Source organism: Psittacula echo (assembly GCF_963264785.1).
Source record: "Psittacula echo genome assembly, chromosome: Z".
Classification (NCBI taxonomy): Eukaryota; Metazoa; Chordata; class Aves; order Psittaciformes; family Psittacidae; genus Psittacula; species Psittacula echo.
The window spans coordinates 104,780,330-104,793,731 of record NC_137742.1 but is presented as its reverse complement, the minus strand read 5'-3'; the positions used below and the strand labels follow the sequence as shown (position 1 = coordinate 104,793,731).

Sequence of the window (13,402 nt, the reverse complement as noted above, 5' to 3'; positions counted from 1 at the left end):
GAAATTATTAACTGCCTTAGCAACATTTTAAATTGCAAATACTGAGAAACATAGTAAAATATGTTTTCTCATGGAGTCTGCAGGCCTTTAGCCAACACATCCTCTTTCAAACTTTTTTTTTAACATCTAGTAAGTAAATGGGGTCAAAAAGAACTAATGAAGTCACTGTAAAGAATAAACCACTGGATATTTCATGGCTCCCATTTGGTTTTATCAGTTTATTCTAAAGCCAGTGACAACATACTGCACACATGTATCTGACACTCAAAAGAGATCTCTTGGTTGAATATGCGGTATAAGGAAAGGGTAAAAAAAAATAAAAATATTATGAAGTCTTGAGGATTTCAAACTTGACTGGTATTGCTTTAAAAGGGGAGAGCATTTTGCATTTCCTGGTTTTGAGAATGAAGTGCAGACACCACCCAAATACAGACAGCAGCCGTTCAACGCAGGGTGTACCTGGTCACTGGTCTGCCAAGTTGGAATGGAAACACACACGCCTCCCCCAGTTTCAGCATTTCTTTTATTTGAAGTTACTTTCTTTAGACACATAATAACTGGAATTGTTACAGGTGGCTCTTTCAATTGCAGTTTAACAGTGCTTGCAATGACAAATATATAGGTTGAGTACGTACATTTTGAAATATAAGACTGGATGTATTTCAACACAACCTCAAATTAAAAATGGCTTTTTAGCACTGAATAGAAGCCAAGTGCATGTTATGGCAAGAGTGCAGCCACACTATTAGAAATGAAACATGCACCAGCATCACAAGGTGGGAGTTGGGTTTTTTCCTTTTTTTTTTTTTTATTTTTTTTTTAATTTGAAGGTCTAGAGAGAAGACTACTTCCAAGTTAGAGCAAGTCTGATCACTGTTGAAACTAAACCTGAATCTATTCATTGCCATCACTGTAACTTGTAAGGTAGTTAAAATAAGTAATTCAGAATTTGTTGCCTGTCCTACAAGCCTTTTCTCTCTAGGAGAGGCAGATTGGTAACAAACAGCTCAGCGTAAGCATGTCCTGGTTCTGTTTTGGACTTCACAATTTACACATCAATAATAAGCAATTCTGTAATATGTAAATCAAAGAGAGGAAATAACCAAGAACTAACAAACTAAGTGCTTAGTGCTGGAGTTCAGAATGTAAATAAAGATAACCAATTACTCCGCACAACTCCGAGGAAGACTAAAGTTCAAAGAAATTCCAGTTGTTCATGTTACCAGTCATACATTTGCCTCTCAGGAAATCAAAAGAGGTGCCTATTGCTCCCAACCATTTCCCTCATTTTCAGGCAGTGAACAGAATTACATTCACAACCAAGAGACTGAGTAATTGAGGTTCCTTCTGAAAATAAAAAGCAGCCAAAAAGCAGGCAGTGGAAGAAGGGCTGCAACATGCATGTGGCACAAATACATGCTGCTAAAAATCACAGGCTAATATAATATCAAAGACTAAGGGAACACAGAGAAAAGAGCATCCCATTGAGCAAATCAGTGCAGTGTTTTTTATTTCAGTAACATAAAGCATTGTACAAAGAAAACTTATTATCCCCTGAGTTAGCAATTAAGGCAATGACACATATTTCTACATCCTATTAACTTGTGAGGTCAAAACAAGGCATTCAGCCTCTAAAAAAAGGTCTGAAAAGCAGGAGAAAGCAGAAAAAAATCACTACCTGGCATTGAGGGAATCTTCTATTTAGATAACACTTACATGGAGCCAATCCTGAAATCCTTGTTTGCTCTTTCCAAAGAGATCCTTTAATACAACAAGGATTACCAAGTCCTCCAAACGAAACAAATAGCGTCCTGATGACTTTGTTTCTTAATTGCAGCTGGAGTGCAAAGCAAGTCATTTCCCAGCCTGGAAAGCTTAAGATTGTGAACATAAATAAGTGGAGATATTTTGGGGTTTATGAGCTTTTCAGCCACCTGTGCATGAACAGCCAGGACTACCAAAAAGCCATTAAAGAGCTCTTCCTCAGAGCCTAACCTGAATCTCACGTTATCCCTATACTGTGTTGAGAAAACAAGTGTCAAAAAAGAAAAGTCACAGAGTGAGGTTTAGGTGATGTACAGGCTTAATATATTAAGTATACACATTTATTACATTTGTTAATTTATCTAACATGTCATGATCTTGAATACGACTTTCCTATGTTAATCAGTTTATCTGAACACAGAAGGACAATCTCAGAACAAAACCAGAGGGTACTATGTGCAAAATTTCCACCATCGGCCCTTGTGTTGCCAAAGGTTTGAAAGGTAAACATCAGAACTTACAAAGTGGCTGCAAACCTGCTTTCAACACCTCACATGCCAAACTTGGGTTTCTACTTTTCTTCTTCTCATATTACTGATGTAATGTCAAAAACTTTTCCAAAATGTTAAGTTTCAAATCAGTATCAATTCACTATTTAGAAATAAATAAATAAAAAAGATTTAAAAAAGAAAAAAAAAAAAAAAGAAAGAAAGAAAAGAGACTTATGAAGAAGTCTGAAAACAAGACCGACCTATACCCTGGGTGAGATTGGATGGGTTAAATGTCTCTGGCACTATTTGTCTTCACTATTGACAGACACTGTCACACAACCCACCACTCGATGCCTGTCTCTGAATGGCGAAGCTAGAATGCAAGTTAAGTGTATTAATAGAGAAAAAAACTAGCATCCCAGCAAATAAAATAAAGCAATCCAATTCACCAGTTATTAAAAACACTTAGATTCAAGATAGGTAGGTTAATTTAATGTACATTAAGCCCAACAGTGTAAATTCCCCTTACATTCACATGCTGAACCAAGCAGTGTATTATACTTTGGGTAAATACATCAGTCGATCTGGTTTTGTTATAAATTACATCCATTATTAAATTAACACTCTAGGTATTTAAGTAGAGCTTTTGTTAGTGGCTCACACACACCAATTCCATGTATCTTAGATCCTTCCCCACTCAGAGCAATAACCAGCTGCATTCAAGCAAGTCAGAACTCTAGGACCCTCAGCTGCTCTCTTGAAGCTCTACCTGTCATCTCCTCAGCTCCTGCCACCCTAAAAGAGGGACTGTATGATTGTGTCAAGATTGATGGACCTGACAAAAAACACTCCAACTGAAGAAACAGACTCTTTTGTTCTTGGGTTTTTCCTAAAAAATTAAGGACTCCTCTTGGCCTTCACAAAGTCTTTGATGCAAGGAGGTGCCCCCACAACAGGACAATAAGGCTGTGCCCTTTTTGCCCTTCACTCCCTTGGGTTTTCATTGTTCATTAAGGAGCAGGGAATTCTCTTACTGCAAAGTAATTCTCAAGCCTTTCAATGTAAGAATAGGAGCCACTTACTCCAAGAATTAGCTATTAACAAAAAGTCTCTCAGAAGGATAAAACAACTTGTGACTGAGCAGTTCTGGAAAGCTGGGTTTATTGACTGTATGAGATTCAGGAAGACCTGAAATAAGCTTAATACAGGAAAAAAAGAGATGATCTAGAGTACATCTACATAACTTTTTAGAGGTAATTATAAGGAAGCTCTGTTCCATGCAGAAGAGAACATATGTACTCAAAGCACATAAAATCATTAAAATTGTTCACATCTATGTTAGCACTAGCGAGACAGAGCAGCCAGGCACTGTACCAACATACTGCACCAGGAAGATGCCTTTTTAAAGAACTTTAGGATCTGGTTTAAATTAATTCTGTAAGAAAAAAGCATTCGACACATGACTGAAGCAAGCAAGCTGCAGATACAAATCCCTGGAAGACATCCTAGTAGGAAATTACAGGAAGGCATTTCCAACTGGGAGGGCGGTGGGAAGAGGAAGGGAAAAGCCTACAAAGAAATGGAAGTTTTTACAGACCAACTACAAAGAATAGTGTTTTTTTCTGATAATTTGTTTACAGTATGTACTTATAACTCCAGGATAATAGAATTAGTAGCAGCACTGACATCCCCTTTGAAATCTCTGGTAATTATTTCTGTATCAAACAGGAAAAACTGACTAATGACACCAGGAAGGATGATAAATTGACAAAATATTTTCAATAAAAATAAAGAAGCTCTACCAGCTATTCAGAAAAAAAAAAAAAAAAGAAAATGCAAAAAAAAAGAAGAATAAAAAAAAAACCACACACACACACACACAAAGCAAGCCACTCACATCTCCATTCTGAGGCTTTATTAGAAACTTTGGCTTGAGAATGATGAAAAAGCTTTGTCTTGGCAATGGAAAACATGACCCATACACCTTCGCACCCAGCCTCCACCCCACAGAGGATGCAAGTATTTTTGTCCATTTCTCTACAGTACCAATTGAGAAGCACCTTATTTTCATGATTAAAATGACAAAAAATGCTTACGGCAAGTACTTCAATAATGACTAATTAAAAAAGCCAATTATGCCTGCTTGGGACAAGTAGTTGTCCCTTTAATTAAAAAGGAGCACAAAATTACATGATCACAAAAAGGTAAAGCTTCATTGTTTACCTAATGTTTTCCCAGGGCATAATCATAGATGTTTGAGAGCCAGAAAAAAATCAATACATCACAGATTATTTGTATCCAGATATGAAAAATGCAAAGAGAGATCAGTAAATACATTATAATAGCATAAAATCTGTTCACCTTTTGCTACAGCTCTGGAGAATTCAATTTAAGAATTGGGAACTGTCAGGATGGAAGCAAAGCAGGAAATACTGTCCTAGGGAGCAGCATAAAGAATATGAAAAAATAAATATATTCGCCCTTGTGGCAAATGGAGAGCAGCTTAAAACATCAACAGCAAACTGAAGCAGCTCATCCCGAGATCTGCTACAGGAAGAATGGATGGTAAGCAGAGAAGCAAGTTTCTGCAACAGTTTTCTTCACTGGGGTTTCAGAAGGTTTGAGCATTCCTGTTACTGAAGATAAAAGGTGAAAATGCAAGACTTGTTTAAATTACATTGTCAAACATATTCCTGAATCATCCCCAAAGGACAAGAATAAGGTGCTGATCAACAAAATAGACACCTTTGAGAAAAGGCTTAAATCAGCAGTGCGAATTTTGAGCATTTGAAGTACTTGTTCAATGTGTCTTGATCAACAAGAAAAAACTGTTTAACCTTTAAGAACCAACAGGAAAAAAGCAAGCATCTCCCCTTGCAACTGGAGCTTAAAAATATTGTGTAGAAGTCTCCAAGCAAAGCTTACAATGACATTTCTCAGCATGACACCCTCATGCATTTCAAGAGTGTAGATGATGATTCATATTTAATGTGCTTATGGTACTGCACCAGGCAAAATCCTCCTTTTCCTGTCCCCTGAACAAAGACACTTGTGATTCCAATAGCAAGCACAGAGAACACTTTCTAGCAGTAAACCCAGATCCTTTACTTCCCTTCTGCTTTCCAGAACAATAACAGAATTAGAAGCTTGAGAGAGCAGCTCAGTTTGTGAACATCGGAACTCAAAATCCTAGAGTTCTTTTAAATGACACTTGCCTGTTTGATACTCAGAGAGTGGGTAATACCTTTTGTCTGGATTAATTAATAAGAGATACACATTTATTAACAATTAAAATCCAATCAGCAACATAATACTCTTAAAACTGTTCTGTAAATCACAAAACAAATTTCCAAATGGAAGAACTAGAAGTCTGCCCCTGCAAGGTCATCGCTGCTAAAACCAGCCCATCCTGCTCCTCCAAAAAACAGAGAAGTTAACTGCAGCAATATCTATTTCTCACCTATAATGTGATTTAGGTGGAACAAAACCCCACAGCACAGTGACTGATAGAAAAGCCACAAGTAAGTTGAATTTCAGCCAGATACTACCTTACTCTGTGTTTTGGGAAAGAGAACAAACTGTGTTAACTGTGAGAGTAGCAAAAAGTTCTCACCACTTTGGTTCACTCCCTGTAACATAATCCTCTCATTATTAAGAGTAATCGTATCTGCAATTGACTTCTACCTACAGGGTTGCTAGCAGCATTTCAAATCACCCTTTCCTTTGAAAAACAAGAGTAAATGAGATCACCTGCAATGCTATGCAGACTGAACTGTCATTTACCAAATAAAGTGATGGGCTAGAGCAAGAGTTGACACAGAAAAGAAGAAAAGAAAATAAAAGAAAAAGAGAGACTTACACAAACCAAAGATTTCCAATTCTGGAACATTAAGTTGCCAAAGTCATCTTTCCTCCTTACCCTCTCACCTGTACAGTGTCAGATCCTCAGAAATGTGCCTACAAGTCTGCTATTAGGACTTGACATCAACAAATTAATAGTCTATTTTGGTCTTTTAAAATAGACACGTAAAGTCTGTTTTCCTGTACAAGCATACAGACATGCACAAAGCCCAGGCTGATTTTCCTCTTATTTTCCTGCTAAGATATCAGAGCCCAGCCCAGTCAGACTTATTATTACACAAGGCAGGGTGCCGGGTCTTGAAAATGCAGTTGCAACTATTCAGAGACTGTAGCAATCCTGAAACTAAAGAAAATAGGAAAATGCAATACACTCTTTTATCTAGAAATATGGCACAGTTACGGCAAGAATGGAGCCAAAATACTTGCATTCAGTTTCTTGAGAAAACAGAGATTTGGGTGCAGAACACACAGCTAACCTCAATGAAAAGCAAAAGCGTTCCTGGGATTCTCAAAGTCAACTGAGAACACTGGAGAAGGCTCCTGCTCCAAGGTATCCATATTCTGTGGGTATCAGCATCAGTTCAGAAGTGTTGAGTTCAAGATGACTTACAGGAGGAATCCAAGCTGCTCACTACACAGCAGGAACTTGTGGAAGGGGGGACTGTGACTAAAACAATCTACTGGGATCCACTTCTTGCACCCCAACCTACAACTTTTGTACATGCTGATATTCCTTCCTCTATTCCTAACAGTTTGTCTCCAGCTTTAAAGAGAAAGTCTGGCCTCAGACTTAAAAGAAGGACCTGTCCAACCTTGGCATATATTCTATCTTACATATTATCTCTCTATATATATATCTGACCTTCCAACACCAAAGGGAGGAGCAGGAACTGTTCTTTTCAGCCCTCTGCTCTGTTCCTATAGTTTTGGAGCAGTCTATGGACCTGTTTTGGTAAACACCTGTCCAAGATCCATGTGTTTTCTTCCAAGGATGTGGTCACAGAGTAGGGAAAAGAAAACAGACGTACGTAGTGGTCTTGGCAGTCCTGGGATAATGGTTGGACTTGATGATCTTAAAGGTCTTTTCCAACCTTCTAGGATTCTATGACAAAGCACACACAAAAACAAAGATACCCCTAACATCTTACACTGAAACTATCTATCTGATAGCATGCATTGGCTGAACCTTCCCCAACACCTATGGGGTTTGGCACCCACTCCCCGATAACCAGCCCTAGCTACTTCGCGCTGGGGCTTGCCTCTCCTTATGCATGGCCGCAGTACAACTCACTACTGAGTGACCCTAGTCAACCATTACCCTCTTACAGAAGGCCAGGATTCACAGAATCATAGAATGGTTTGGGTTGGAAAGGGCCTTAAGATCATCCAGTTCCAACCTCCTGCCATGGGCAGTGACACCTCACACTAAACCATGTCACCCAAGGCTCTGTCCAATCCGGCCTCAAACACCGCCAGGGATGGAGCATTCACAACCTTCCTGGGCAACCCATTCCAGTGCCGCAACATCCTCACAGTAAAGAACTTCTTCCTTATATCCAACTTGAACTTCCCCTGTTTAAGTTTGAACCCGTTACCCCTTGTCCTCTCACTACAGTCCCTGATGAAGAGTCCCTCTCCAGCATCCTTGTAGGCCCCCTGCAGATACTGGAAGGCTGCTCTGAGGTCTCCACGCAGCCTTCTCTTCTCCAGGCTGAACAGCCCCAACTTTCTCAGCCTGTCTCCATACAGGAGGTGCTCCAGCCCCTGATCATCCTCGTGGCCTCCTCTGGACTTGTTCCAACAGTTCCATGTCCTTTTGATGTTGAGGACACCAGAACTGCACACAATACTCCAAGTGAGGTCTCACGAGAGCAGAGGGGCAGGACCACCTCCTTCGACCTGCTGGTCACGCTCCTCTTGATGCAGCCCAGGATACGGTTGCTTTCTGGGCTGCGAGCGCACACTGAAGCTGGCTCATGCTCAGTTTCTCATCAACCAACACCCTCGAGTCCCTCTCTCCAGGGCTGCTCTGAATCTCTTCTCTGCCCAACCTGTAGCTGTTATCGGCAAACCTGCTGAGAGTGCACTGGTTTTGTCCTCACTGTTGTGGACAGTGACATAAGCAACGAAAACAAAACTAGTCTTGGCTCTGTTTGGGGGTTCTTGTCTGGCTAGTTAGTTTTCTTTGAACACAACTTTTAACAGCTGTAGTTGCTTGTGCTTAATACTTCCCACTTATACAGCACCCAGGAGCTTGTTTTGTCACACCTATGGAAGGTCTCCAAAGCTACAGGTCAGCGAACAATTCAAACTGCACAAGCTGACAGACATGGAGAGAAGCTACCTCCACCTTTTCTGGCTCCTCTTTTCCAGATCACTCCTCATCCTGCACCATCAAAAGCAGTTGTGCTGATTCACAGTGGACCCATCAGTGACAAATCTAACCTGGAGCAGATTCTTGACACAGCACACACACGAAAAGCTCTTCTTTGGGCAGTGGTATCACCTTGAAGTCTCTGTGAAACTACACAACTTTCTGATATTGAAATGTGTTCTTAATTGAACGAGTGGGTCTCCTTTGTGTGTTAACAAAAAAATCTCAACACTATTTAATTTTTTCATTCAATAAAATTGTGCTGCAGTTTAACCCAAACACAGCTAATGTGTTCTTAGTTTTTTAAAAGGAATCGGACTGGCTGTTAGCAGACACAAAATACCTGGAGGTAACAGACATTTAGTTCCATTCAAGTTTTTAAGTCTTCTCTGTTAGATTCAGAATTAATTAGCAGTTCATGTCTATCTGTGGATTTAGAGTGTAACAGGGTTTGTGGGATTGTTCTCTTTTGTTCACTTGTTTTTACAATACAAGTTTCTACAGGATTTGGCTGCTGCTGTGTCTTCAAACCAAACTGATCATTAAGCGTCTTGATTTTAGAAATATATATGCTCAGATTATTTTTAGTAAGTGATAGGAAAATATCAAATCCTTTCAATATAATAAATAAACCCATCAAATTCTTTCAATAACAGAAGTTCCACTGTGCACAGTTAAATCCACAGGTTCTCTCAGAAGAGGTCTAGCAAAACATGAATGGTGAGCAGTGCTGTAAAGTTTCTCTGACACGTCTACAATCACTTCAGTTTCTGATCATGATTCCTATACCATGCAAATCTGGGAAACATTCTCACACAAACATTTAATGCATATGAACTCCTATAGAGAAAAAAGAATATTGCAGCTATCTGAATCCTCACCTTAAATATACACATTTTTCTCAAGAAACAATTTAAGGCCAATTAGGGAAGTGGAACATGACCTCGTAAGAAATATGGGGATCAAATTGCAAAAACTTCCTTATCCAATGAAGAAAAATGCATCTGTCCTGAGCATAATGATTTTTTCCCCACTGCACACGTATTTACTAGAACATACAAGTTACTGACAAGAACTCCAGATGCAAACCAGCACGAACGTTAACCTAACTTTGTCCTTAAATCCTCACTTTTTTATGTTCAATGAAGATCAATGACAGCATCTTTAGACTAAAGTCTGAAACATGACTGAAGATGAAGATAAAAAGGTCATGCCTCATTTTTATATGCCGTCAATTAGAAAAAGTAATTAATTTTAACCTCACAGTTTATACAAGTGCCATCCTGACATATATTCTGTTCTCATGCATTTGAGAATTTTGTAATATGTGTGAATGGAGCTTCCTCAGGCCTCTTAAAGGAAAACACAACCTTTTTTCCTCCTTTAGTCTGGCAAAAGCTTCATCACCCAAAATGTAATCTCCATTCTACTTTTTATCCTATCTAGAATTCACTGGTTTAGTCGGTCGGCATTGTTCCTTAGTTCCAAGTAGGTATTTACTACCTCTGAAGTCAGAGAGCATTCTAGGAGTTAACAGGACTGTGCTGCATAAGTCAACAGCACAAGTAACTTATTTCTTATGAAAATAAGTATCTACACACATGAAATACAGCAAATTAAAACAGAATACCTGGTAATTTAGATCACCCAGTGTAATTTATACTAAGTTCTCCTAGAATGAACTCTGATACTTCTCCACAAGCTCTTTTTCACAATTAAAACTTTGCCAGCACTGTTCATGTTGGCCAGAACGTTACCAACCTTGAAGTAATTGAATAAATGAGAACACTTACCAGCAGCAACTACAGCTGGAGGCGGCGAACCTGCCTCGCCACCACTTGTTTGGCTCATGGATGCTACAGATATTTCTCTGGAAGGTGGTAACTGCAGCTCCTTTGGGAGAAGGTCATAGACAGATTCTGTTGAACAAAAAGGATTTAATCAAAATGTTATTCATGTTCTGGACGGGAAAAGAAATAACGTTTTTGCCTAAGATACAAACAATAATCCAGCCTTTGAAAAGGTCACAGAAAGCACTTGGAAATCTCAACATCATGGAATAAAGTTATTTCAGAAAACAAACCAACCACAAAAATGTTAAGATGCACATTCTCAAGACTGAAACAAAAGGACACAATCTTGTTCAAACAAAGAAATAATTCATGAACTTGCACAGAAACAGCCCTCATTTAGAACGAAGGGGTTGACAGCATGTACATGAGAATCAGAGACAAACCCATTCTCAGAGCAAGCTGTACAACTTCCAAAGAAAGAGATTAATTTAGTACCATTGTCCACAGAACACCTTATGCTCTTCCTATGTATTAAGCACCAATTCTTTTTAGGCAAGATCCTTCACTTCCACTTATCTGCAACATTTCTTTTTGCTTCAAACTCCCTGTAAACTCACAGAGATGTTGCACAGAAAGGTGTCTCCACCAACAAAATGGCTCATCCCAGTCCATTTTACAGAGAAAGCCCCATGATACAGCTCTGGCAGATCCCGTACAGCAGTAGAACCTCTAAGACATTCTTTTTGTGATTTCTGTTGTGAAATTATCTCAGGATCACTGAGTGATCCAAACAGCTCCACTCGGGCATGAGCACATAGCTATATGTGCTTTTCCACTGGATACACCAAAGATGCCCTGTTTCAAACCCCCAATCCAGGGATGTAAATAACCTTGAACATCGACTCATAGGATGGTCTGGGTTATAAGGGACCTTAAAGATCAAACAGGTCCAACCCCCTTGCTATGGGCAGGAACAGCTATAAATGAAGGGCTATAAACTGAATATAGCCATAAACAGCTATAGACGAACAGCTATAAACTGGATCAGCTATTACACACCATAAAACTTTATGAAATTAATTTCTATGTGTTTAGATGCCTGAGACACATATGGAAAAATCAGTGTGTACTTTTAAAGGGTTTTTTCCCCTCCTATGAAACAACAATTATACTCAATCCTAAAGAAAAATATATTTGTGCAGCAATTCCGTAAAAATCAGAATTCCAACAAAGCTGTTCATCAAAGATCTTCAGCTGCATCAGACCCCATGAAAAATGAAACATATTCTAGACAAATGCACAGGTATATACACACCCAGCAAAATATAACTGTACTAAAACCACAACCTGTACCAAATGCTGGGTATGCAACAAACCAGAACAGTTACTGTACTGGGTAAGAGTGCAAACTCTCCCACCACCAACTGGCGGAGCATAAGAAGAGCCCAAAAAACCATAATGCTGTTTACAGGATACTACTTGTCTGTTATGCACATCACAACCAGCTACCAGGAATGGCTGTGAACCGGTTTAAAAGTGGTTGCGTAAAGGTATGGTCACAATGACGCTTCTCATTTTATTCTTAATTTACTTTTCTCAAAAAAGATTAGTTCTTTTTTAGTGTCAAAATACTACATTTTACTAAGCAGCATTGTGTACTGTCTGTGTGTATGAGAACCTCCACAGTCTAAATATATTCTAAATTATAGCTGTATTAAAGGTGAATTTTAGCTTTATATATTACAATTTTTACTGAAGTTGCACGTGCAGACAGACTTGAATCTGATTCAAAAAATAAAAACCAAACTAAACTGCATTTTGAGCTACTACTAGTCAAGTATCATCTCCTTATGTCCGCAGTGCGGGAAGAAAGGAGGCTCCAAAGGCACAATTTATGTCAGTAAATAATCAAAAAGAAGTTATACTGCTATTTGAACAAGAATGTCTGAGGAAGGTGAATTCATTGTATTGAATGTACTTCTGCCAACGAACCACAAGTGCTAAATTCATGGGAAAGATGCCGTAGGTATTTACTCCTTGTGCAGCAGGAATAAGCAGAACACTGAAAGATCAGCTGGGATCAACTGTTACCCAGCTCTGCTGTGGTTATAAAAAACCTGAAAATCTACCAGCCAAGTTCTGAATGGACCATCCACTGATGAAGAGGAGGGAACCTGTGCACCATTTGGCTTGCAAAAAGGAGCACAGTCGATCTAATAACATTTAAGACTCTATGCAGTTGTATTTGAAACCTTAACAACAGGGAAGAAAGTGGAAGGTCCAGAAATTTTAAGCCAAGAAGCCCAGTTACTACTTCAAATAGTCACTGTTAGGCAGTTTCAGCACTGTAAGTACAGTACAATTTGTCAACAGGTGTCACTGTAAATTCAAATCTGGTTTAATAGATGGAATCATTAGAGTGGGAACCCTGTCTCTTCATCAGGGATCACAGTGATAGGACAATAGGTAATGGTTCAAACTTAGACAGGGGAAGTTCAGGTTGGTTATAAGGAAGAAGTTCTTTACTGTAAGGGTGGCGAGGCACTGGAATGGGTTGCCCAGGGAGGCTGTGAATGCTCCATCCCTGGTGGTGTTCCAAGGTGGGGTTGGACGAAGCCTTGGGATACAAGGCCCAGTGTGAGGTATCCCTGCCCATGGCAGTGGGTATGAAACTAGATGATGTTAAGGTCCTTTCCAACCGTAGCTATTCTATGATTCCATTACCATACTTTCTGACTGCTACTGGGGATTTTCAGTCTCAGTCCTTTTTCTTTTACAAGTTGCGAAGCCAGCCCTGATGCACAAAGCCCAGGGAAGTTATACGAAAGAATAAAACATGTGTCTGCACCTTGCTGAAAACAAGCCAGTCTGACTCACGCTTCCAAACCACTCACATTCTGCAGCCCCTGAAGCACAGCCAGAGCTGCAGATTTGCACATGTTCATTATTTGACATGCTGGATTCTGAGAAAGCTTCTGTAAACCACAAAATCCCAAGCAGTTTCAGAGAAAACATTTACTTATTTCCACACTGAACGGCTCCTGTAAGCTTGGCCACTAGCTTCAATACGTCAAAAATTAACTCCAAACAAAATGTGGCATTTGGAAACCATAAGATGT

At 39.4% G+C, this 13,402-nt stretch overlaps 1 protein-coding gene across 1 annotated transcript in view; it reads right to left on the bottom strand.

Annotated features, from left to right (window-relative positions):
* NFAT5 (nuclear factor of activated T cells 5) overlaps window positions 1-13,402 on the bottom strand; it is a 65,140-nt gene that overhangs the window by 30,861 nt on the left and 20,877 nt on the right. Inside the window, exon 2 of the mRNA XM_080638543.1 lies at window positions 10,284-10,409. Within this exon, the coding sequence (XP_080494669.1) occupies window positions 10,284-10,409 (126 nt within the window). The remainder of the gene's footprint in view (window positions 1-10,283; window positions 10,410-13,402) is intronic.